Below are 23,116 nucleotides of genomic sequence, written 5' to 3' on the forward strand. Positions count from 1 at the left end.
AGGTTCTCCCAGTGAAGCAGAGCAGAAAGCAGCATGCCAGTGAAGGAAGGAAGGAAGGAAGGAAGGAAGGAGTGTGGGAAACGAGCCTGCTAAGGTCCCCTTCCACACATCTAGCCAATGAAACTCCTTCAGAATAATCTCTTCTTTCCCTTTTTACACCCAACTGTGGATTTCTTTGTATTTCTCCACTCTTCTGCTCGAAAATCTCAGCTAACTTTTAAAGGCATAGCCTGAAACTGCCACACACCCACCTACGGTGAGCGCTCTCACATGCCACTCTGGCTCTTCCTCTCGAGACACTAAACCATGGAGCCACATGTTGAAGGTGGAAAGAGGAGAAGCAGCATTCCCAGCAAAGCCCTGCTCTAGGGAACAGTCACTGATCATCTTTCACTTACTTTCCAAACAACTTCTTGATCCCTCTGGCCTTTTTCTTTGAGTCCAGAGAAGGTGGCATCATCTGTAGACTATCCATTTCTTTCGGGCGAGGGGGCAAGCCAGCCAGATCCAAGTGGTCTGCAGATCCCTTCTCTGTTTCAGCTATCAGAAAACAAAAGCCTCATCAAAACCTGTTTGTACAGGACAGTACAGATACACTCCTGAACTTGGGACCAACTCTTGCTACAATTATTGATGGCCACCATGTTAAGGATATGGGGCAAAGAAGGCTGGGAAAACACAGGAGAAACAGCACGTGTTCCTCCTTCATGGGCCTGACTGCAAACACTTCAAGGCAATGCTCTGCAGCAGCTAAATGCCTTATGTTCAAGGTGGACAAGAAAAACCCTCATAAATCAAATCACTCAATTAAATCCCAAGTTTCTTTTTCCTCAAGGCATGCTCCCCTACAGTCTTCTCAGACAGAGTGAAGGCATGTGGTGACCTCAAAACAATGCAGTGCCCTTGCAGAGAACCAAACCAGGAGTCTCCAAAGCACAGCAAAATAAGGCATTTCTGTGCAGGCATCTTTCCTAATAACCTGCAGTCTTCCTGAAGTTCCTCATCCAAGCAACTGCATCAAGAAGCAGCTCCTGTCCCAGAAGCAGAGGGGCCCTAGCCCTCTCTCTTCTGCAGACTGGAATATTTCTTCCCTTGCAGAGAAACACCATGGAGCTAAGAGAAACACCACTGAGTTTAAGCTCTGCCTGAACCAGATCTCCTGAATGATGCACAAAGCATCTCTGATAAGAGATCCTGCACATTACCACCCACTCTAAAACCATTACATCTTCATCTCTAGCTGATGCTTTCTGTGACAACAAACCTGAGGATTCCTGCACCCAAAAGGGAAGTTTTCACAAAAAGCTAAACAAGCAAAGAGGACAACCATTTAAAGACCATTTTAAAACACAATGAAAAGGATTGCAGTAGCTACTAGGCTACATAAGCAGAGGTGTGCCAGCAAGTGTCAGACAGCTGAATGAAACTACCACATGGAGTTTTATGCCATTTACTAGCTGGGGAAGAGTGACAGCATGAACTTGTACAGGTGAAGCAGCCACGTCAAGGCAGCCTGCAGCAGGCCGATACTCAGACCTGTAACCACTTTTACCATCTGGTTTGACCCAGTAGTTTGGAAGAAACAACTCTGTGCCTCTGTGAGCTTTTAACATAGCTGTGTTATGAGATGACCATCACTTATTTTCCAAATAGACTCTCAGACTTCCAGAAAACAACCAAACCAAAACCCAACAAGCTACATGTGTCAGGGTAGAGCATGCTGAGGAACAGGGTCTTCGAGTCCCAGAGTTTATGCTGAAGTGGCCACAACGTGGCACGAAGAGTGACAAACCACAGACTTGCCCAGTGTCTCTTTCTGCTGAGCTAACTTTTGATGACTCAGCCAGGACACATTTGAATGTGTTCCATTTTGCACCAATGCTTTAGGTGTTAAACCTTGCAGAGATGCCACAAGGTCACAAAAAGAATTGCTTCTGGGCACTCCGGTTGACCGTACTAAAGACGAGGATCCTGCCAGTAAGAATCAGCACTCATGTCAAACCAGGCTTTTGCATTTGTGGTTTTTGGTTTATTTGTGTAAGAAAAGTGCTAGCTTGGAACAAACCAACACATCTTAACAGCAGGCCAAGGTTGGGTGCATTAGTAGCAGAGATTTGCAGGTGTCGCCAAGTTTGCTTCTCGTGCTCCGCTCCCTGCCATAGCCACGGAGAACAGCTGACATGTAGGGGGCCACATGGGGAGCAGAGAACTTGGTCTCTTCTTCTGCAAGGGGCACACAGGGTGACTTGTACAACCACCCTGACTGACATAGCTCTGCCTGCTACAGCAGAACCCTGGAGGTCTTACCTGCCCTTTGCAGAGCCACCCAGGGAATGCCTACATCACAAGACTGGTTTTTACTATGGGACTGCCTCCATCCCCATCTGCCCCACTTAGGTCTTATTCATTTACTGTATCATTAATGTTGTAGAAAAGGAATTATGGATCTTTCCCCCCAGGAATTCCCTTAATGAATGCCTGGGAAATATACCTCATTCTCTGCTTCATAAAATCATGGAATAATTTTGGTTGGAAAAGGCTTTGGAGATCATCAGGTCCATCTATTGTCTAACTCTTCCAAGTCTGGTGCTAAACTGTGACACTCAGCACCACATCCCTGCCTCTTTTAAACACCTGCAGGGTTGGGGATTTAACCACCCCCCTGGGGAGCTTATTCCAGTGTTTAAGAATCCTTTGAAGACATTTCTTCTAATAACTAACCTAAATTGCTCCTGGTGCAGCTTGAGGCCAAGTTCCTCTTGTCCTATCACTTGTTACTAGGGAGAAGAGACCAGCATTCACCTTGCTCCAACCTCCTTTCAAGGAGTTGTAGAGAGTGAGAAGGTCTCCCCAGTTCCAGCTGCAACTCACCAGACTTGTTCTCCTGCCCCCTCACGAGCTTCCTTGTCCTTCTCTGGACATGCTCCAGCACCTCAATGTCTTTCCTGCAGTAAGGGCCCCAAACCTGAACCCAGTACTCAAGGTGTGGCCTCACCAAATAGGAGCATGGAGGGACAATATCACCTCCCTGGGCCTGCTCGTCACACTATTTCTACTACAAGCCAGGATACTGTTGGCCACCTGGGCACAGTGCTGGCTCATAGTCATCCACCCTTTAGGCAATTCCAGGTGCTCCAGAAGAGATGACAGGACAAAGGCGTGTGTGGTATTTAAACATCCCTGATTCTCACCTGCTGCTGTGGGTAACTCTGTGCTCAGAAGGTACAGCAAAGTCTCTGCAAGTGAACCCAGCATCCCTCTCATCTGTAGCAGTTACTGAGAAGTAGCACGGCTGGCTGCTAGCAGAGAGCAGATGTTACATGAAACTCCTCTTTCGTGAGGGGTGCAAGCGCTCTGGTGTCCAGCCCTTGTTTGGAAAGTGTGTGGCCATAACCAGCTGTTAGCAGCAGTCACAAGACAGCACTGGTGGGGGCAGGCATGCAGGAGTACTATACCTAAGGTAGGTGCACTTGCACTTCGACTGCGATCTTCAGATATCCAAACAACGCACAAACCCACACGCAGCACGACGGGAGAGAACACGCAAAGGGACAAGGTAAAACACAGTTCAAAATGTACATCAGCAAAACACAAGACAAAGGGAGGGAGGTACATGAGACATGCACCACATGCAACACTGAATTCACACAGAGATTAGGACTGCCGCTCCACCCTTCATCCCCTGCTCACAAAAAAGGAAAGGCAGTAAACTGCAGGATGGAGAGGCTAAAACACCACCACAGGCACTTTGGTGCAGGGAGGTGACTTGCTCCTGACACACTGGACAGGTGACTCAACATGGGCTCCTGTGAGGTGACCAGTACCTAGACACAGCTCTACAGATGGAAGCAGTGCAGTCTGGATACCATGGACAATTTACACAGACTCACAGGACTTTGCTCTAGATGGCACATCTTCCAGCTCTTCAGGAGAGCCACAAGTGTAAAACTGGGTACCTGCTCCACGTAAGCCAGCACGTTCCTGTGCTCTATGTCAAAGCTAAACATGGGCAATGGATAACAAATGGGTAGGAGTGTTCTTTTGAACAAAAGTCTAGACTTGTCTTGAAGTAGGGAGAGGAGACTCCTGCTGAACAAAGTAGAAGCTATCCCCCTTCAGCCTTCTGAAAAGCAAAGCTAAGTTCCATAATCTCGTGCATGCCAAAAACTTGCAGTGGATCCAATGCACAGACTCACTTGATGCTTGAACTGGAACAGCAGAAAGACTTCCAAAGGAGAGCAGGGAATGGGACTAGGATTTCAGTTGGTGGCAATAGCAACTTCTGCATTAAGCAGAACATTTTGGTTATGTCTTTGTCATGTGCAAACCCCATCAAATTACGACACCAAAAACTCCCTCTCCATTACAGGTCCAAAAATCAACATGAGGTTGAATAACTTGTCAATCCTGATCCTGTTGTCACCATCTCCTTGGCAAAACTCCTTAGATGCTCATAAAATAGAGAGAAAGACTAAGTGCTGCTGGCTTCTTTCTGTGCATCTGAAAAACCTTACAGAAGATCACCTGAGGATGGAGCCAGGGGAACAAAGAGGCCACAAGTCTCACCTGTGAACTACTATCTAACAACTAGCATCCCCATCTGTGAACTGCTCTCAGACAACTAGCATTTCAAAACAGCAGCAATCCACTACAAGGTCCCAGGGAGGACCACAGCAGAGGCTGAAACAGATCAAATGCTTCATTACAGCAGTAAAGGCTCTTCTTGGGGTTTTCTGTTGCTGTTTGATACTTTCCAAACATTCTACTGAGGCAAGTGCCACCAAGTGACAGGTACAGATGCTGTTGAGTCCCTTGGTGCAGGTGCATGGTACCTACCCAGATTGGGGGCACTTGCAGTCCTCTTGTTGTTTTTCATCTTGAAGAAGCCTCGTCCAAACGAAGATCTGGCTTTACGGGAACCAAAGCTGTCCTCCTCGCCCGCGCCACCGTGAGGAGGAGACTTTGGAGGGAGAGTTGCAAAGTTACCTTCCACAGGAGCTTTAGCCTGCTCAAATTAGGGAAACACACACTCAGTATTGGGTAATCACAACAGGCCTCTTGAGAGAGACTTCAAAGTGACCACTGACAGATCATCCAAAGAGTCCTTCTCATTGGATGTCAGGAAGAAGTTCTTTACCATGATGGTAGTGGAACACTGGAAGAGGTTGCCTGGGAAGGTGGTGGGGGCCCCATCCCTGGAAATATTCAAGATGAGGCTCTACAGGGCTCTGGGCAACCTGATCTAGTTGAGGGTGTCCCTGCTTACTGCAGAGGGGCTTGGACTAGATGACCTTTGGAGGTCCCTTCCAACCCAGACCACTCTGTGATTCATGACTACAAGAAATCAGAATGTAAAAGCCATAAAGAAAAATGTAAACAAGGTCTCAACTGAGTAAGTGGCCAGGCTGCTCTAGTGTGGGGTGTCCCTGCCCATGGCAGGGGGGGTGGAACTAGATGATCCTTGTGGCCCCTTCCAACCCTGACTGATCCTATGATACTAAGTGCAGGACCCAAGATTACTGGCACTACCTTCTAAGAGTAACGTGTCTTCTTGAAGATGTTTCTCAGTTTCTGCAAGGCTGGCTTAAAGGCATGGACAAGGTCAAATCACATTTCAGGAGCACCTTGAACTTTTCCAGCTTTCCCTCACTGGTAACTGTAGGTGCAGCAGGAAGCAGAGAGAGCAGAGGCCCTCACAGTGTATTAGTTCTCTGCCAAGTGTCAGACAGCTTTTTTTGTCTGTCACTCTTCTGCTATTTCAAAACAAATGAATTAGTTGACTACATCCACTGCCAGAGCTGCAAGGAAATTCACCATCCAGCATGGAGTGTACGTGCCCAGACAGGCATCAGACAAACCAGTTAACCAAGATGAAGCAGTCAGTACTTTGAAACTTGCCCACTGTTTCACTGTCTCCTTAAAGGAGGAAACTGATTGACAATTCAAACGACCACACTCCTTTGGACTTTGTTGAATTGATAGAGCAATCACATAGAATAGAGTAGAATAGAATAGACCAGACCAGACGAGACCTTCAAGATCATTGTGTCCAACCTATCACCCAACACCACCTAATCAACTAACCCATGGCACCAAGCACCCCATCAAGTCTCCTCCTGAACACCTCCAGTGATGGTGACTCCACCACCTCCCCAGGCAGCCCATTCCAATGGGCAATCACTCTCCCTGTGTAGAACTTCCTCCTAACCTCCAGCCTAAACCTCCCCTGGCACAGCTTGAGACTGTGTCCTCTTGTTCTGGTGCTGGCTGCCTGGGAGAAGAGACCAACCTCTGCCTGTCTACAACCTCCCTTAGGGCAGTTGTAGAGAGCAATAAGGTCACCCCTGAGTCTCCTCTTCTCCAGGCTAAGCAACCCCAGCTCTCTCAGCCGCTCCTCACAGGGCTGTGTTCCAACCCCCTCCCCAGCTTTGTTGCCCTTCTCTGGACACATTCCAGCAAGTCAACCTCCTTCCTAAACTGAGGGGCCCAGAACTGGACACAGGACTCAAGGTGTGACACAGTACTCAAGGTTGTGGTCTGAGGTATGTAATTTCTGCCCAGTCTTCCTATAGGAAATAACTGTTGCATTCAAAGAATGGCTGTATGGAACCACAGAGTGACTGCTGTGCAATGGTCTAAGTCTTTATAGGAACACAGGTGCTGCTCACAGTAAACAAACTGGAAAGCCAAAGGTTTTTGAAGAGGCAAAGGCAATTACAGAGTCAGTATAATATGTAAGGCTCATTTTGCTCATTGTCTAGTGGTAGAGTATGCTTGGGAAACCTTAGCTTAGATGGCAACCTAATGCTCAACCAGATGGAGAGAAAATCTACATGTGAGAAGACAAGAACGTGCAAGACACTGAAAGCCTTGCCCTGAAGTGCTGGTGACAGCCAGCATATACTCCTTGCTATCTTACATCATATACTCCTTGCTATCTTACATCATATACTCCTTGCTATCTTACATCATATACTCCTTGCTATCTTACATCATATACTCCTTGCTATCTATCTTACATCATATACTCCTTGCTATCTTACATCATATACTCCTTGCTATCTTATCTGCAGGTTTTGCTATTCTCCCTCTGGACTGCATGCCATACTTTCACACAACTCAGCCTTTCAACACCTGCTCACTGTCTGTGTTCCCCCATGTACAGGTGTGAGTTGCACACACAGACATTACCTCTGTTGTCTTCTGTGCAGAGTCTCTGTCCTGTTTGGGAAAGGCAAAAAAAGAGATTTTAAAAGTCATGGTTTTTAGCCAGCATTCTATTAATTAAGGTTACCCTAAATACCCTTGTCTGTTTTGCCTTTCCCCAAACACACATTTCTTCAGAGCTGCATTTCACACATTAATTCCTGCTTCCTTTGAAGTCAGTGAGCTGACATGCAAATACAGTTGCTTTGGTCTACTTTGTAAAGGATTAGCTGTGTACATTAGTGACATGCAATCTGCAAGACACTAATGGGAATGGCTGGTTGAGGGCACCCAAGGCAGGGACACCTCACACTACATCAGGTTGCTCAGAGCCACATCCATCCTGGCCTTAAAAACCTCTAGGGACGGGGCTTCTACCACCTCCCTGGGCAACCTGTGCCAGTGTCTCACCACCCCCACAGTGAAGAATTTCTTCCTAACATCCAATCTGAATCTACCCATTTCTATTTTTGTTTCATTCCCCCTGGTGCTATCATTATCTGACACCTGAAAAAGTCCCTCCCCAGCTTTCTTGCAGGCCCCCTTCAGATAGTGGAAGGCTACAATAAGGTCTCCTCAGAGCCTTCTCTTCTCCAGACTGATAGCCCCAACTCTCTCAATAGCAGAGGAGCTCCAGCCCACTGATCATCCAAGCCAAGTAGACAAAATGTCCACAGCTTCCACTCCATGGCTGTCCAAACATCCCCTAACCCATGAACTCTAGCTCTCATCACCAAACCCTGGTTACATTCTCTGTCCTGTCAACATCCCTCCTGAGCTGTAAGGTACAGCATGGGTATCAGGGAGCCCAGAAGAGAGCAGAGGAATTGCCCTGATGTGATGACACTGTTAGAGGCTAGCTGCTTTTTGTCTCTTCAAAAGAGGCCTAGGGTTCATAGGTATCACCAGATCTACAAAGGCACCTAGAACATACAGGCATTCCAGACTGTATTTTATAATGCATCAATTACATGGCCTTCAAAACTTATTCACCTTAAGACCAGGTAGGAAGTGTCAGTGGGAATTAACTTGCTGCTTGTACTGTATCAGAAAAGCATATCAACCAAAAAACCCAAACCAACAAACAAGCAAAACCAACAAACAACCCTGCCCCCCAAAAGCCCCAACCCAAACCACAAAGCTATCCCATCTGAGGCAAGACACAGCAAGGAGAGTCTCAGGTGAGACAATCTGAAAGATGCCAGGTGCATGTCACCATGGTCAGCACACGGCATGGGAAGCCCTGCCCTGACTCAGAGTTTCTCAGAAGGCAGTAACAGATGTTCCAGAGGGTCAGTGCCACAGCACAAACATCACCTCCCGTTTCTAAGGGGGTGGGAGGAAACAAGAGGCCAAACCAACCGCTTCAGATGTCTCTCTTCTCAAACTGCTCAGGCTGCTGGACTTCTGCAGGGAAGAAATTCTGAAACAGCAACATAAAAACCAAGCCAAGTTACCGAGTTATGTTTGCTGGGATAAACACATTCTAAGTATAAGCTTTAAAGAAGGAGTTCTAATACATGATGAGATTACTAAATCAAGGATGTTTTGAATTAAGGCAATGAATGCCCTGTTGGAGCCCATGCAGGTTTGATGAGATGCAGTAAGAACCTCCATATCACAATTACTGATGGCAGTGCTTCAGTGACATGATTACCTTAGGCTTCTTAATGCTGTGTTTTCAGAACCACAAGCAGAAGTGTCACATTAAGGATAATGTCAGAGAGCCCAGGACTCTTACTGTGACTATTTGCCTCTCTTTCAGATGCTTTCATAAGGGCTTGCTCTGACACAACTCAGAAAGTTAAAACAATCAGATGGTTTAATTGTTCAAAGCAACAGATAGGACAGATGTGTGTTTGCTAGTGATAAATGCAGCAGGTTAGTAAATGATAGGTAACATCTGACAAAGTCCGAGATGCAGACCTTTGCAATAGCTCTGATACAGAGTGGAAATGCAGCCAAAGTTCATCCAGATACTGGAGGCACAGTTCTCACCAAGAAAGGTGTCTCTGTCTTGGATGGAGGAAGAGAAGCACAGCCTGTCCTTGTCTCTCTCTTTCCCTCCCAGACGCTGGCCCATGCTGCAACCCACTACTGGCACTGTTACCGGTGCCCCCAGTGTGTGGGGTTGGAAGGAACCTCCAGAGGTCATCCAGCCCAACCCTCCTGTAGGTGTCCCTCTTGTAAGTTTTATACCTTAGCCCAGGCTGTCCCTGACTTCCAGGTGAGGTTCAACATGGTTTTGATGGGAAAGCTGAGTAACATAGTTGTATATGTTTAGCATGTACACAATTTTCCACATTAGCATATTGAGGGCTGTCAACTTTAACATTAAAATAGCAGTTCATCAGGCAAAGGTCTTTGCCCAGGCACCCTGGCCCTCAGAACCTGCTTTGAAGTTGGCTGGTTACATTATATGAGCCCTGCCTCATCAGTTTTAGTCAAGAGAGCCATCTTACCTCCATAAGACTCCCTCCTTCAGCTCTTTTCCAGGCCAGATTCACAGATCCTCATCTAACACAAACAGCTGCTGAGTGGAAATCACTTTGGTCCCAAAGCTACTAAATCAACTTGCCTCCCTGTCCCATAGTAAGCTAGGTGGTCTTACCACAAGAAGCCACACAGACAAATGAAGTGATATAAGCAAAAGCTATGAAAAAACAGGAATCTGAGCCATAGGCTTCTGACCAACTTCATCCTCAAAGAAGCCAAATGTTTTAAGTTACATGTGTGTATTAGTGTTTTATTTTCAGTTCTATTTTCCCTTTCAGACCAGTTATCCTCCCACTTCTGGTGGGCTTTCCAGTCTGGACTGAAGTCTGGATGAAGAGAGGCTTTCCCACAACCAGGTATACATTAAAGAGTCACTGCACTGAAGTTTACAAAGTTATGTATTTTAGTATCAGCATAACAAGAGGTGCAGAATTTGTGTTTGGGAATATCCTCATAGCACTAAGTCACTCAAAATAAACACACCTGCTGAGCCTCACACTTGTCTCAGCTAGAATTAGCTGGTATATTTGAGTGTGTGTGGAAAATGTGTGTGTGCATCTGTGCTGGGGGGGCTTCAAGTCAACAGTCACATACAAATAAGTTTCCTACCCATTTTGATGGTGATACTTACACTGGGCATTCAGAGAGATGAGTTTCTGGAGAGGAACCTGTTGATCTTCCTTCACTGTAAAACAAACAAAAGGTAGGATCCCATCCACAAACCCTGTCATTTCAGCCTGCTTCAAGTCTGGTTTCACTTCTCCTTTCACAGTACAAACACATGGTAAATTTTCCCTTCTCCAGTGGCGACTCATGTAAAGGACAGAGGACACTGCTGAGCTGAAGAGCCCCAGGACAGAGAATGTGCACAGCAAGTTGAAGACAATAATGCACTGTTCATCTTGGATAAATGCAGAAGCTACAGCATGTGCAGTGTGCAGCAGCACCAAGCAGTGCAGGTCACTGCCTTTCTGTCAGTGCATTTTGTTGCAGTTTAGTGCTCGCTTTGTTGGGCTTGTCCCCAAGATGGGACCACAGATGAAATCCCTGCTGCTACTGGTTAGAGTTGCATAAGGTATAGCACAGCAGAAGGCAAGGAAAGCCAGTCTTCTGGATAGGAACTAGAGAAATCTCACATCAAATTGTGCTGGCACTGCTGGCACATCAAGACCAATGATGGTTTTGAGATAACAAGACTGACTTACCTCTGGATTCTTAGCATTGGACACTCACTTAGATAAAGCCAGGAATTTGGACAGAGAATAAAAAAGCCTAGCACAGGGACCATCTAGCTGAAAGCTTTGTGTGCTTTTTAGGAGTCACTGATTCACACAATGGATTGGATTGGAAGGGACTCTGAAGATCATCTAGCTCCAGCCCCCCTGACATGGGCAGGGACACCTTCCACTAGACCTGGTTGCTCAAGGCTTCATTGAACCTGCAGTGCCAGTCCAGATCTGCAGGGCTGGGGTTAGAATCATAGAACTGTTATTAGTTGGAAATAAACCTTTAACATCATACAGCCACTGTCTAGCTCTACCAAGTCTGGTGCTAAACCACGGCCCTCAGTACCACATTTCTCCATCTTTTAAACAGCCCAGGCATGAGTATTCAACCACCTTTCTGGGGAGCCCATTCCAGTGTTTCCTCAACTGGACAAGGAGGGTGCAGACTGAGAAAACTGGAAGAAGCTGACTGTCGTTTCTCACCCAGGAGACTGCCAGTGGGTTCAAGCAAGGGTTCCCCTGGGTGCCACTGATCAGCCAGGGCCCTGGGGTGCAGCAACATCTCTCTATGTTGTGTTCCCTGGGACACTGTGCCTATAAATATTTTTCAGTTTTCAAAGCCTAAGGCACAGCTCTCGTAGGAGTGAGCATTTCATCATGCCAAAGGACAGCAGCAGGCCTCTTTCTGTGATCTCCTGAAATATTGCCTGCCTGCCCTGCGTTTCTTTGGGTTCCATTAATAGCTCAAGATCAGCTGTGGACAGTCCTTTTGTTGCAGTTTTGGCAGTGTCTTACAGCAATCTTTTAGCAGCTTTGGAAAATGTCCCAGTTGCAAATCATCAGGAATGCAGCATTTGTGCTACTGCAACCAATGCTATTTCAGCTAGACATACACACCCTACTCAGCCTTTCCCCTTCTCATAGGATTTAGCCAGCTGAATCTGAGGATGAGTATTCAAACCCATGCTGACCTCATGCCACCTTTGAAACAGAAGTGCTGGCTGGAGCAAAGTATCATGAGGCTTGGAGGTCAGATTGTAACACAAGAGGCTGCCTGTTCCACTTGCTGCTTCTGGTTTCCAGTTTTGGGTGGTTGGTCTCTTCTGCTGGGCTGGCTGTAGGCTTGGGAGGTTGTTTTGTCATTGGCTCCTGCTGCCACTTCTGCTTTTGTTGTGATTTTCAGCAAAACAGGCTAAGGTAATTGTACAGTGTGCTGTCTTAAACCAGTACACCCCTGTACTCAGCACTGAGGCTACACCTTGAGTATTGGGTTCAGTTTTGGGGCCCCATTACGAGAAAAACATTGAGGTGCTGGAACATGTCCAGAGAAGGGCAATAAAACTGGTGAAGGGTCTGGAGAACAGGGCTGGTGAGTTGCAGCTGAGGGAACTGGGGTTGCTTAGTCTGGAGAAAAGAAGGCTGAGGGGAGACCTTCTTGCTCTCTACAACTCCTTGAGGAGTGAGCTATTAGCCTCCTCTCCCTAGTAACAAGTGAGAAGGTGAGAGGAGACAGCCTCAGGTTGGATATTAGAAGAAACTTCTTCACTGAAAGGGTTCTCAAACACTGTAGGCTCTGCATGGAGTTGGCTGAACCCCTGTCCCTGTTTTTGGATGATAGGTTGGACACGATGATCTTGAAGGTCTCTTCCAACCTGGTTTATTCTATTCTAAAAGAGGCAGAGATGTGGTGCTGAGGGACACAGTGTAGCACAGACTTGGCAGAGTTGGAGAGTGCTTGGATTCAGTAATCTTAAAGGTCTTATCCAACTGAAAAAATGCTATGATTCTATGATGTAAACCTAGATAAAAATAAAGCTTTTGTGTCCTTCATTAGTCCAGTTTTTCCCTTCCTCCTGTTAATTTCTTGCACAGCACAGAGTGGTGCTACAAGCAAGAGCAACTAAACTGATGCTTGCTGAAAGTGCAGTGGAGTTCATGAGCATGAGCTCAGCTCACTCTAGCTAGGCAAGTGAAGGCTAGCCCTTTTTACCTGACTGACTTGACAATGCAGTAAATGAGGAGATCAGTACTCTTGTTGAACACCACAGGCTGTTTGATTTACAACTGAAAGATACATGGGAGCAGCAATACCTCATTTCACTTGCAGGATCTGGCCGTGGCTGGGGTTTCACTTTCTCGGCAGCGGCTTCCGAGCTCTTGGATGTCGATGAAAAAGAAGGGATTGAAATCTGTAAAATACTGGTGTGGATCTGCAGGGAATTCTAAAACCAATAAAGAACATATTGAACTATTCTGAGCTGAAATTAAGCAGTCATAGATGAAAAACAAAAGTCACAGATGAACTGTGGAAAGAAGGATCTGCAATAAGATGATTTTTTTAACTGAGTTTTTGACTTCTCTTGTGCAGACAGTGAGTTAGTACTTGAGAGGCAGCACTGAAGATAAAACGTGACTCACTGCACAGAAGCTCCAGCACAGACAAAAGTCTCACAACTCTCCTAAAGCTGCCTGCTAAATCTGCCTGCTAAATTCCCCCTGTACACTGCACTGGTTAGGCCACACCTCGAGTCCTGTGTCCAGTTCTGGGCCCCTCAGGTTAGGAAGGAGGTTGACTTGCTGGAAGGAGTCCAGAGAAGGGCAACAAAGCTGGGGAGAGGTTTGGAACACAGCCCTGTGAGGAGAGGCTGAGGGAGCTGGGGTTGCTTAGCCTGGAGAAGAGGAGACTCAGGGGTGACCTTCTTGCTCTCTACAACTACCTGAAGGGAGGTTGTAGACAGGCAGAGGTTGGTCTCCTCTCCCAGGCAACCAGCACCAGAACAAGAGGACATAGTCTCAGGCTGTGCCAGGGGAGGTTTAGGCTGGAGGTTAGGAAGAAGTTCTACACAGAGAGAGTGATTGCCCATTGGAATGGGCTGCCTGGGGAGGTGGTGGAGTCACCATCACTGGAGGTGTTCAGGAGGAGACTTGCTGGGGTGCTTGGTGCCATGGGTTAGTTGATTAGGTGGTGTTGGATGATAGGTTGGACACAATGATCTTGAAGGTCTCTTCCAACCTGGTCTATTCTATTCCATTCCATTCCATTCCGTTCTATTTTATCTTATTTCTATCACAGACCCCATGATGATTAAGCTGACTTTTCAAGTTTACTCCTGTCCTCAGCCACTCACAAAACATGAAGAAGCTGTTAAACATTTGATGCAGTTTTCTTCCTCGTGTGGTCTTAGTGTTTAGTTCAGTAAGTGGAATCCCGGCTTTGACGTGAGAGATTTGAGAGATCTGCAATGTTATTACTGGAAAATGTGATTGCAGACATCACAGCCTGGCCCACGACCTGCTTATCATTTAACTGAATGGATGTCACAATGGTTGCATTCTTTTAAATATGACAGGATATAGTACGTAAGTCATAGTATCATAGTATCACTCAGGGCTGGAAGTCCAACACGTTTGCTGCAATCTTCTGACAAATTAAATGCCTGTGTTTCTTATGAAGAGTAACTTCTATGTTTGACAGTAAAGTAGGTTAGACCCATCCCCATGGCAAATACAGCTACTGCTGACTCCTGAGACCCCATCTGATGTTTAAAGACTGGTAAATTTAACTGAATTCCAATGAAAATCTCAGCAGCTTTCACTACACTCTTCCAAAGGGGATGGGCCATTACTGTGTCACCCAGAAAAAGTCCTTCTCAGATACTCGTGTTCGGACATCTGCAGTATGAATCCAGCACGAGCAATAAGGAACAAACCCAAATACCTCTTCATGAATATTCATGTTAAACTCATCATGGACTGGAGATGCTGTTACTGGGGTTGGGGATGGGCTTTTCTCTGGGTCTGTCAGGCTTGGTGTGTCCAATAAAACTGTGGAAACAGACCCTGAATTCAAGAAGTCTTCACCGTCGCTTTCCTTGCCTGAAGGAAGAGAAGATGGAAACTTGTTGATTTTCCTTCTGCATAGATGGTGACCTACTCAAGGCACAGGCAGCATGCTCATTTAGGGGCCAAAAAATGGAAGAGGCAAGGATTATTAATTTTCCAGGACAGACTACACTGAGGAAGAGAAGTCATTTCCAAATGTCACTTCCTAATTCAACCACCATAAGGCAGCATGGTTGGAGCATAGGTAGGACATAGTTTGTGCATGTAGTGGTTTGTGAAGGCTTCACTACAGCATGCCAAAGACATGGTGTGCCATGACAACCCAGTCCTGGCAGCACATCCATTTTGCTACAGATATTTTTGCAGGATTGCCAATACAGTGTGTGCAGACCTGGGGTGGTGCTGGTTTGACTTGTAGGAATGTGCATGTTCAGCCACTGCTCTCCTCAGCTACCAACCCCTCCCCAAGAACACATGCAAGAGAGGGGCACAGCCTATTTTAGCTGTGGTAGCAGCCAGCCCTGAAAGGCAGTTCAGAGAGTTATGGCAAGAGCCTGACAGATGATCACATTCAAAGCAATTTTATAAAGAACAAGTAGGCAACAGGACAGTAACAGTTTCTACTGGGAGATGGTAAATTACACAGCACCCAAATGTCCAGCTGCCTGAAGTGAAAAGGCAGTTTATCAGTTCACACCAGTTGAAGAAGTGGCTCTTGCTCTACTCAAGACATGCCTCCACAGACACTAAGTCTGAGAATTGATACAACACTACTACAGTGCACCCAGAGTTTAACTGAGAGTAGAGTTTTTGTGATGGTACAATACCTTTTTTACCTTGGGCCAGTATCACCATGTCTTGAACCTTCTTGTACCTGTTCAGAGACTGCCGGAGCTCTTCTATCTTCTGATCCTAAAATAAAGGGCAGTGTTGACTGTGCTTCCTTCTCTCAGCAAATAAAAAACACTAGATATTCTTCAGTTTAACTGGTTGCAAGACTAAAAGAAACTGGAAGCATGGATGGGGACAGGGCCCAGAACTCTGAGAGGCTTTGAAACAGCAAAACTTGTATTTAACAAACCCCACAACCCAGGTAATCATCAGAATTGCCCAGCCTCGAAGAGGACTTGGGCTCCCTCATTAAGTCAAAGGTAGAGTATAATTCATTTGACACGTTCAAAGAAAGCAGCAATCAAAGGGTGCAGGGCTTTGGGGATCAAAAGAAAACATCCCACAAAATGCACATGCATATGAATGCTCAAAATCATACATGGACACAATTCTCCTTTACAGAAACCCCTTTTGGAAGCAGCCTGTGGTACTTCACAGGGCTTGTACGCAGCTCTTCACATGCTCAGAAGATGGTGGCAATTGCAGTTGCACCAAATTGAATGACACAACAGTTTAAGGACTCTCTGTACATGCAACAGAGCTCATAATGCTTAATTATAGTCCCTTGAGTGCCTCTAACTAGAGTGAATCACTCCAGTTCATATCTGAAGGAGACCTACAAGAAAGCTGGTAAGGGACTTTTTAGGATGTCAGGTATCACAGTATCGCTAAGGTTGGAAGAGACCTCAAAGACCATCAAGTCCAACCTGTCATAAGACTAGGGGGAATGGATCCAAGCTAGAGGAGGGGAGGTTTAGATTAGATGCTAGGAATTCTTCACCATAAAGGTGGTGAGACACTGGCACAGGTTGCCCAGGAAGGTGGTGGAAGCCTCATCCCTGGAAGTTTCTGAGGTCAGGCTGGATGTGGTTCTGGGCACCCTGATCTGGTGGAAAGTGTCCCTGCTCAGGGGAGGGGGCTTGGAACTAGATGATCCTCAGGGTCCCTTCCAACGCTGAAAATTCTGTGGTTCTTACATATCTGATTTCTGTAACTGAATTGTGACAAGTTCATATGCAAAGATTTCCTTAGGTTTCATCTGAGGGATGGTTACCGAAAAAAAAAGACTTTGCTACCTTTTCTTCATTTGCTGCCATTAGAGATTCTACAGCCTTCTTCATTTTCTGTACCTCTGTATCTAGAAACACAACACAGTTCTCCAAGTCAATTTACCTACCAGTGTAAGGAAGCCAGACCAAAAACCCCCAAGAAGTTACTTGGTGATATACAAAAGTAAATTCACAACTTAAAAGACAAAACATTAGCCACTTGAGTTCCCTTTTGGGTGGAAATACACAGAAGAAATCTCTTTCCATCAAACCCTTTTTTCTGACATTTCTATCAAAGAAATGATGAAAGTCACAACATTGCCTTACAGCCTTAGGAAACCTGCAAAGACAGGGGTAGAACTACTGCTTGACTTTCACTATCCCCACCTTTCAAATAATCAAGTGATTGCAAAACATCAGATACTCCATTTGGAGTGCACCAAACCCCATCCTCATGACAACAGCCAACAAACAGCCCACATGGCATCTCAAAACCCCACCACACAAAGCAACACCATCGATGGACATGATGAGGAAAGTTTTGTGCAGTGATGCTTAGTCTTAATTCAGGATGGATATAGAAATGGGGACAGCACAGTGCAATGATACAAATACTTGCTGTGATGAGCAGTCATGCTAGAATGTAGTTTAGGCTTGGAAAAGGTCCCTGTCACAGAGAGCAGTGTTCTGTGCTTCATCTATAACCCTTACTTACAAAAGAGTGTAAATGCCTGAAAACATCTCTGTTTTAACAGCCCAAAAGAATGGAAACAGTTTCCATCTTTGCTAGAAATTTGCCTTGGCTAAACAGAACAGACTTTGCACTTCATTACAAACAGTCAGGTGGCCAAACCCACAGGCACATTATCTTCTTGTGACTTTCTGACAGAAGACAGAGTGGGCAGAACATTTTCCTCCTTAATGAAACACAAGAAAATAAGCTTCCTGGCTGGCTTTCTTAGATGAAAGATACTTAGACACAGTGGGCTGAAACAGCACCTGATCCAGTTCCAATGATTGTCACTGAGTTGTATTAACTGCAAATCTGGTTTACAGGAGTGTAACTGCATTTGTTTGGTGAGTCTCCAGGAGACCAAATCTGTCTTTGGCTACCTGCTTTTCTTCAGGAAACTCTGTATTCCAATCCCCACCCTTACTCTCAAATTGGACTCTTAAGTGTAACTAAGAGTTACAGATGATGCAAACTACCAATGTTTGTCAAAGCAGTCTTACAAATGCATGCAAAAAGCCACTCTGGAAAGCACTTCTGAAATGCAAAGGCTTGTGGCAAGACAGGAGCAACCTTACGTTTATCTTTGAGCTTCTTTTTACAATTCTCATCTGTGCAGGAAAATCCATTGGATTTGAAATTAGCATGAGGGTTATCACATCAAATAACCTTTAAGACAACACTGCTACTTAGGGAGTCAACCATTCCTTGTGTATTATTCATTGCAGAAGCAAGCAATCCCCCGCTTCAACCTGCACTCCCCCGATGCTCACGGTTTTGATGACTGGTCTCATACACAGCTCCCTGTCTTGAAGATATCTTCTTCAACTCTGCCAACAGATTACTCTCTAATCCTTTACAGCCAAAAGCCAGCCCAGTAACAGTCTGTGCTAATGGGGCAGAAAACCTGTATAATCTGCCAGCAGCATTAACATTGGGCCCAGGCAGTAAGGACATGATTCAACATGGTGGATCTCCTGCTGAGCTACACTGTACACTAAAGCTCAAAAACAGAGGGTAATGGGAGCTTGATGGACATAACAGCCCCCAGGAAGCAAAGCTCTGGAGGAGTAGTAGCCAATGCAATGAACACAGACCTTGTTCAATCTCCATGTTCTAGAAAAAAAAAGCCAAGGAACCACAGTTCCATGTGAGCACTTTCAGTGACCTTCATAGAATCATTAAGGTGGGAGAAGACCTCTAGGATCAAGTCTAACCTTCTACCAAACCCCTCCATGACCAAGAGACCATGTCCCAAAGTGCCACAAGTTTTGAACACCTCCAGGGATGGTGACTCCAACACCTCCCAGGGCAGCCTGTTCCAATGCCCTACCACTCTGTCAGTAATGAAATTCTTCCTAATCTCCTATTCTCTTCTCTTCTAAATGTGACAGCCATCTACAAGAAAGGCCAGAAGGAGGATCCAGGATATTACAGGCCTGTCAGCCTGACCTTGGTGGCAGGCCTTCATTCAGCAGATCATCTTGAGTGCCATCACACATGGGGCAACAAGATGATGTGGTCCAATCAACAGGGGTTTATGAGGGGCAAGCCCTGTTTGGCCAATCTGATCTCCTTCTGTAACAAGGTGACCCTCCTGTTGGATGAGGGACAGGCTGTCGATGTTATCTACCTTGACTTTAGTAAGGCCTGCGAGTTTCCCACAGCATCCTCCTGGAGAAACTGTCTGCTCATGGTTTGGACTGACTCAGGCTTTGTTGGGTAAAATACTGCCTGAATGGATGGGCCCAAGGAGTGCTGCAAAATGGAGTTAAATCCAGTGGAGAAGGATATGGAGGCCGTTGATTGACAGCCAGCTGAACACAAGCCAGCAGTGTGCTCAGGTGGCCAAGGTCAATGGCATCTTGGCTTGCATCAGGAATGCTGTGGCCAGCAGGTCTAGGGATGTGATTGTCCCCCTCTGCTTGGCACTGGTGAGGCCACACCTCAAATACTGTGTTCAGTTTGAGACCCCTCACTAAAGGAACAACAGTGAGGTGCTGAAGTGTGTCCAAAGAGCAACCAAGCTGGTGAAGAACCTTGAGTCCAAGTCTTATGAGGAACAACTGAGGGAACTAGAGTTGTCCAGTCTTTAGAAGAGAAGGCTGAAGGGACACCTCATGGCTCTCTACAGCCATCTGGAAAGAGCTTGTAGTGAGGTGGGAGTTGGTCACTTCTCCCATGCAACAAGTGACAGGAAAAGAGGAAACAGACTCAAACTGTGCCAGTGGAGGTTCAGGTTGGGTATGAGGGAAAATTTTTTCACAGAAAGGGTTACCAAGCATTGGAACAGGCTGATGGGGGAGTCACTATCACTGGAGGGAATTAAAAGATGTGTGGAGGTGGTGCTTAGGGACCTTGTTTAGTGATGCTGGCTTGGGATTGCGAGCTCCAGGTGAGCAGTTGCAGGCAACGATCTCAGAAGTCTCTTCCAACCTCAACACTTCTATGACTCTATGCAACAGGTCAAGAAAGCCTGTGGAAATCTCTTTGTGAGGCTTTAAAGGAAAAAAGTCTACTTTTAACTATGTTCCCAAATCTAAACTTTCCCAAAATAAATACTGATTTTGCTGCTTCTTTGGAAGCAAATAAAAGAGCTACCTGCCATGTGAAATTCCTGTACTAATTCAAGCTCAACTAAGCTTTAGACTTAACCAGTGCACAAATCTGAAACCAGTCCTCAGTTTCACCTACTTAGGTGGTGAGGACCACAATGAAGTTTTGCTGGTACACATCATACTTCAGTTGGCAGTGTCATTTTTCTCTTTCATTACCTGTAAGGAGGGCACAAGCAAAGCCCAGTATAGATACCCAGACAGAAAGTTTTCTTCTCAATATAATCTTTTGGGGCCACTTGTTGAAATGACCTTAACATTTTCTTTGTCAATATAAACTGTCTTTTGAGGCACCATGCAATCTGTGGAAAGAACTAACTAGGGATTACTTAGGCTACTGTAATGTTGATCAAGAACTTGCTATGGCAGCAGGTTCAGCAGCTGCATCATGAACACCCACTGAATGTATTAGTAGTAGTAAACACACAGGCAGGAGTGCATGAAAATGGAGGCTTTGATCTGTTATTACCTGTACAACCATTTATGGAAATATAACCTCAGATGAGCTGCCTGAGGAGGACATGGTGAAAGAGCCTCCCTTCTTCTTACCTCTGTCCAGTATTTCAACTCCTTCTCCTTTCAGCTTGCAAACCAATTTTTCTTGCAACCTTTTTACCTCAGCTTCCTTCTGCTCTAGTTTCTCTTTCAAGGCTGTTAGCTCATCCTGCAACAGACAAAGAATCACTCAGTGACAGCTTCCACATACATCTGAGATGTTGCCAACATTTTCCCACGAGGCACAGTGGATGGCTCCTCAAGTGGTGTAAATGACTGAAGGCCCCCTGACACGTGCACGGGCTGAAAGTACACCCACCAGACTGACTGCGACCGCCACAACAGACCACACGATGGAACGAAAACAGGGGGCATACGGTCCAGCTGTCACTCCCATATAAAATTAAAAGAGATTTTACACCTAAATTTAAAGAGTAAAGCAAAACAAAAAAGCAAACAAACAAACAGAAAGAAACCCCAAACACCCCAAACAAAATAGCCCAACCCCCCCCAACACTCACAAAACCAACCAAGCAAAACAAACCAAACCAACCCCAAAAAGAAAGAAACAAACAAAAAAAGCAGGTTTCTTTTCTTTAACCTCACAGGGACAGAAAAAGGCCCTCTGAGGAAGCTGAATACCACAATTTCCAAACACTTATTTTGTTAATTATGGGGCATTCTGAATGTTCAAAGCTGGACAGCTTTTGAGCTGTGCTTACAGCAGGACGAGGACAGCTTCAGGAATAACCACTGCCTCTAAGACAGAAAAGTCACTCACAACACCATCAAGCACAGAAACACATACTGGAAAGTGGAAATGTGGTACCTCTGCCAAAGTCTGGGTTTGCTGATCGAGCATCAGGAAAGGAACCTCAGAGCTGAGATTCATGGGAACAAGACAGATGGTGTTTGGGGGAGTTGGGGTGTATAGATAAATGCTGTGGAATTTTAACTTAGATCTAACCATCTGCACTAGCAAGTGACTGGCAAGGCTCCAAGCATTTAGATTTTAAAACTCTGAGTCAAATCCTACCCAGGATGCCTTTGATGTCCAAGGATACCTTGTGCAACAGCCTCATCAAGGCAGGACCCTCAGTGTATAGGTAGCAAGCACGTAGAGTTTCATTTGTTCAGCTTGTGAGGAGCACAAAACCAGTCAAGACTTGTAATTTGGGCATGTACGGCTATGGGCCATAGAACTGAGGGTCTTGACATTGGTTCCCAGTGCTCTAAAGCATCATTGAAAGACAGACCAAACCTAAAAATTGCCAAGAAACCAAATTTCCTTCCAGAAGAATGGTTGGGCAACACCATCCTCCAGTGCTCTAACCTGATACTGATTTTGAGGAGATTTCTGCCAGTTTAAGAGCCATGTTTCTCCTAAACAAGATACATCTTGGTCACTGGAGAAACTGCTGTTATACCCATGGGCAACTGGAGTGGCACAGAGCCTTTTATATGTGTTTCTTACCCTGAATTTGGATCACAGCATGTCAATTTACATGTGGGCGAGGGGACAAAGCAACAATTGCACTGTTTGCTAGCTAGTTTGCAGGAATAAATGATCTCTCTCAAAGTAAGGAAAAAAGTCTCTTTAAATAACAGAGACAAGCTACAGAAAAGGCTTCCCTTGGAAGGGGGATGATTTCAAGCCATCCAATAGAAAAGCTGTTCACAGGGAAGAGCTTTACACTAACCTAGGGGGCAGGGGCACACACAGCAATTAACGGAGAACAGAGCAGGACAGCACGATGCGAGACGTCATGACACACCGGCGCGACGCGAAGGATGGCGAAACGAGCCCCAGCGTGACCCAGAGACTACTACACCTTCAACATTTGGCTTTTCTGCTCCATCCGCTGCTTTTCATACTGCATCTGACCCACTTTGATTTTCATGCTAGAAAGTTTGGCCATTAAAGACTGGTAACAGAGACAGAGGAGTGAGAGAAAACTAAAGATAGAAAAGAGACAAGGCTAAATGGCAAAGAGCAGTTAGGCACAGAAACAGGCTGCTAGAACTCAGGAGCTGAAGGCCTTCTCTTCTGAAGTGGCTCACTTTCAGCACATTTAAGAGAAAAGAAATGCTCAGCTCTGGTGTCACCTATGATACACACCTCACATGCTGCAACTGTTGTTTCTTGACACACATATGAAACAAAAGTCTAAGCAGGTAATAAATTTACTGTTAACAGCCAGCTGCAGGGTTCACCTCTCTCGACAGCTCCCTGAAAGAAGACTTCTCCCAAGTCTCTTCTTGCAATCAACAAGTGATATGGCAAGAGGGAATGGCCCTAAGGTCACACACCAGGGGAGGTTTAAATTGGGTATTAGGAAAAACTGATTTACTGCAAGTGTGGTGTGGCACTGGAACAGCCTGCCAAGGGAGGTGGTGGAGTTGGCATCCTGGAGGCGTTAAAATAAACAACATGTAGACATGGCACTTTGTGACATAGTTCAGTGGGCATGGTGGTGTTGGACTGATGCTTGGGCTCAATGATCCTAAAGGTCTTTTCCAAACAAAACAGTTCTGATTCATCCTTCATAAAAAGTCTGTCTCAAG

The 23,116-nt window shown here is 45.7% G+C and overlaps 1 protein-coding gene across 9 annotated transcripts in view; it reads right to left on the reverse strand.

The window, feature by feature from the left end:
- Window positions 1–23,116, reverse strand: part of PPFIBP1 (PPFIA binding protein 1) — a 103,054-nt gene that overhangs the window by 13,853 nt on the left and 66,085 nt on the right. For 2 of the 9 annotated variants that reach the window (XM_068170852.1, XM_068170872.1), the window contains 13 exons: window positions 22,384–22,476; window positions 20,606–20,720; window positions 18,020–18,052; window positions 16,739–16,800; window positions 15,599–15,683; window positions 14,647–14,804; window positions 13,020–13,150; window positions 10,334–10,387; window positions 8,569–8,629; window positions 7,192–7,221; window positions 4,837–5,005; window positions 3,456–3,488; window positions 399–540 (listed from right to left, as the gene is read on the reverse strand). In XM_068170852.1, the coding sequence (XP_068026953.1) occupies window positions 399–540; window positions 3,456–3,488; window positions 4,837–5,005; window positions 7,192–7,221; window positions 8,569–8,629; window positions 10,334–10,387; window positions 13,020–13,150; window positions 14,647–14,804; window positions 15,599–15,683; window positions 16,739–16,800; window positions 18,020–18,052; window positions 20,606–20,720; window positions 22,384–22,476 (1,166 nt within the window). The remainder of the gene's footprint in view (window positions 1–398; window positions 541–3,455; window positions 3,489–4,836; window positions 5,006–7,191; window positions 7,222–8,568; window positions 8,630–10,333; window positions 10,388–13,019; window positions 13,151–14,646; window positions 14,805–15,598; window positions 15,684–16,738; window positions 16,801–18,019; window positions 18,053–20,605; window positions 20,721–22,383; window positions 22,477–23,116) is intronic. The other 7 variants (XM_068170861.1, XM_068170862.1, XM_068170853.1 and 4 more) reach the window with 7 other exon arrangements.

The sequence above is a fragment of the Melanerpes formicivorus genome, unplaced genomic scaffold (assembly GCF_026170545.1).
Source record: "Melanerpes formicivorus ecotype bairdi unplaced genomic scaffold, bMelFor1.0.p_v2 SCAF_3, whole genome shotgun sequence".
In the NCBI taxonomy this organism is placed as follows: domain Eukaryota; kingdom Metazoa; phylum Chordata; class Aves; order Piciformes; family Picidae; genus Melanerpes; species Melanerpes formicivorus.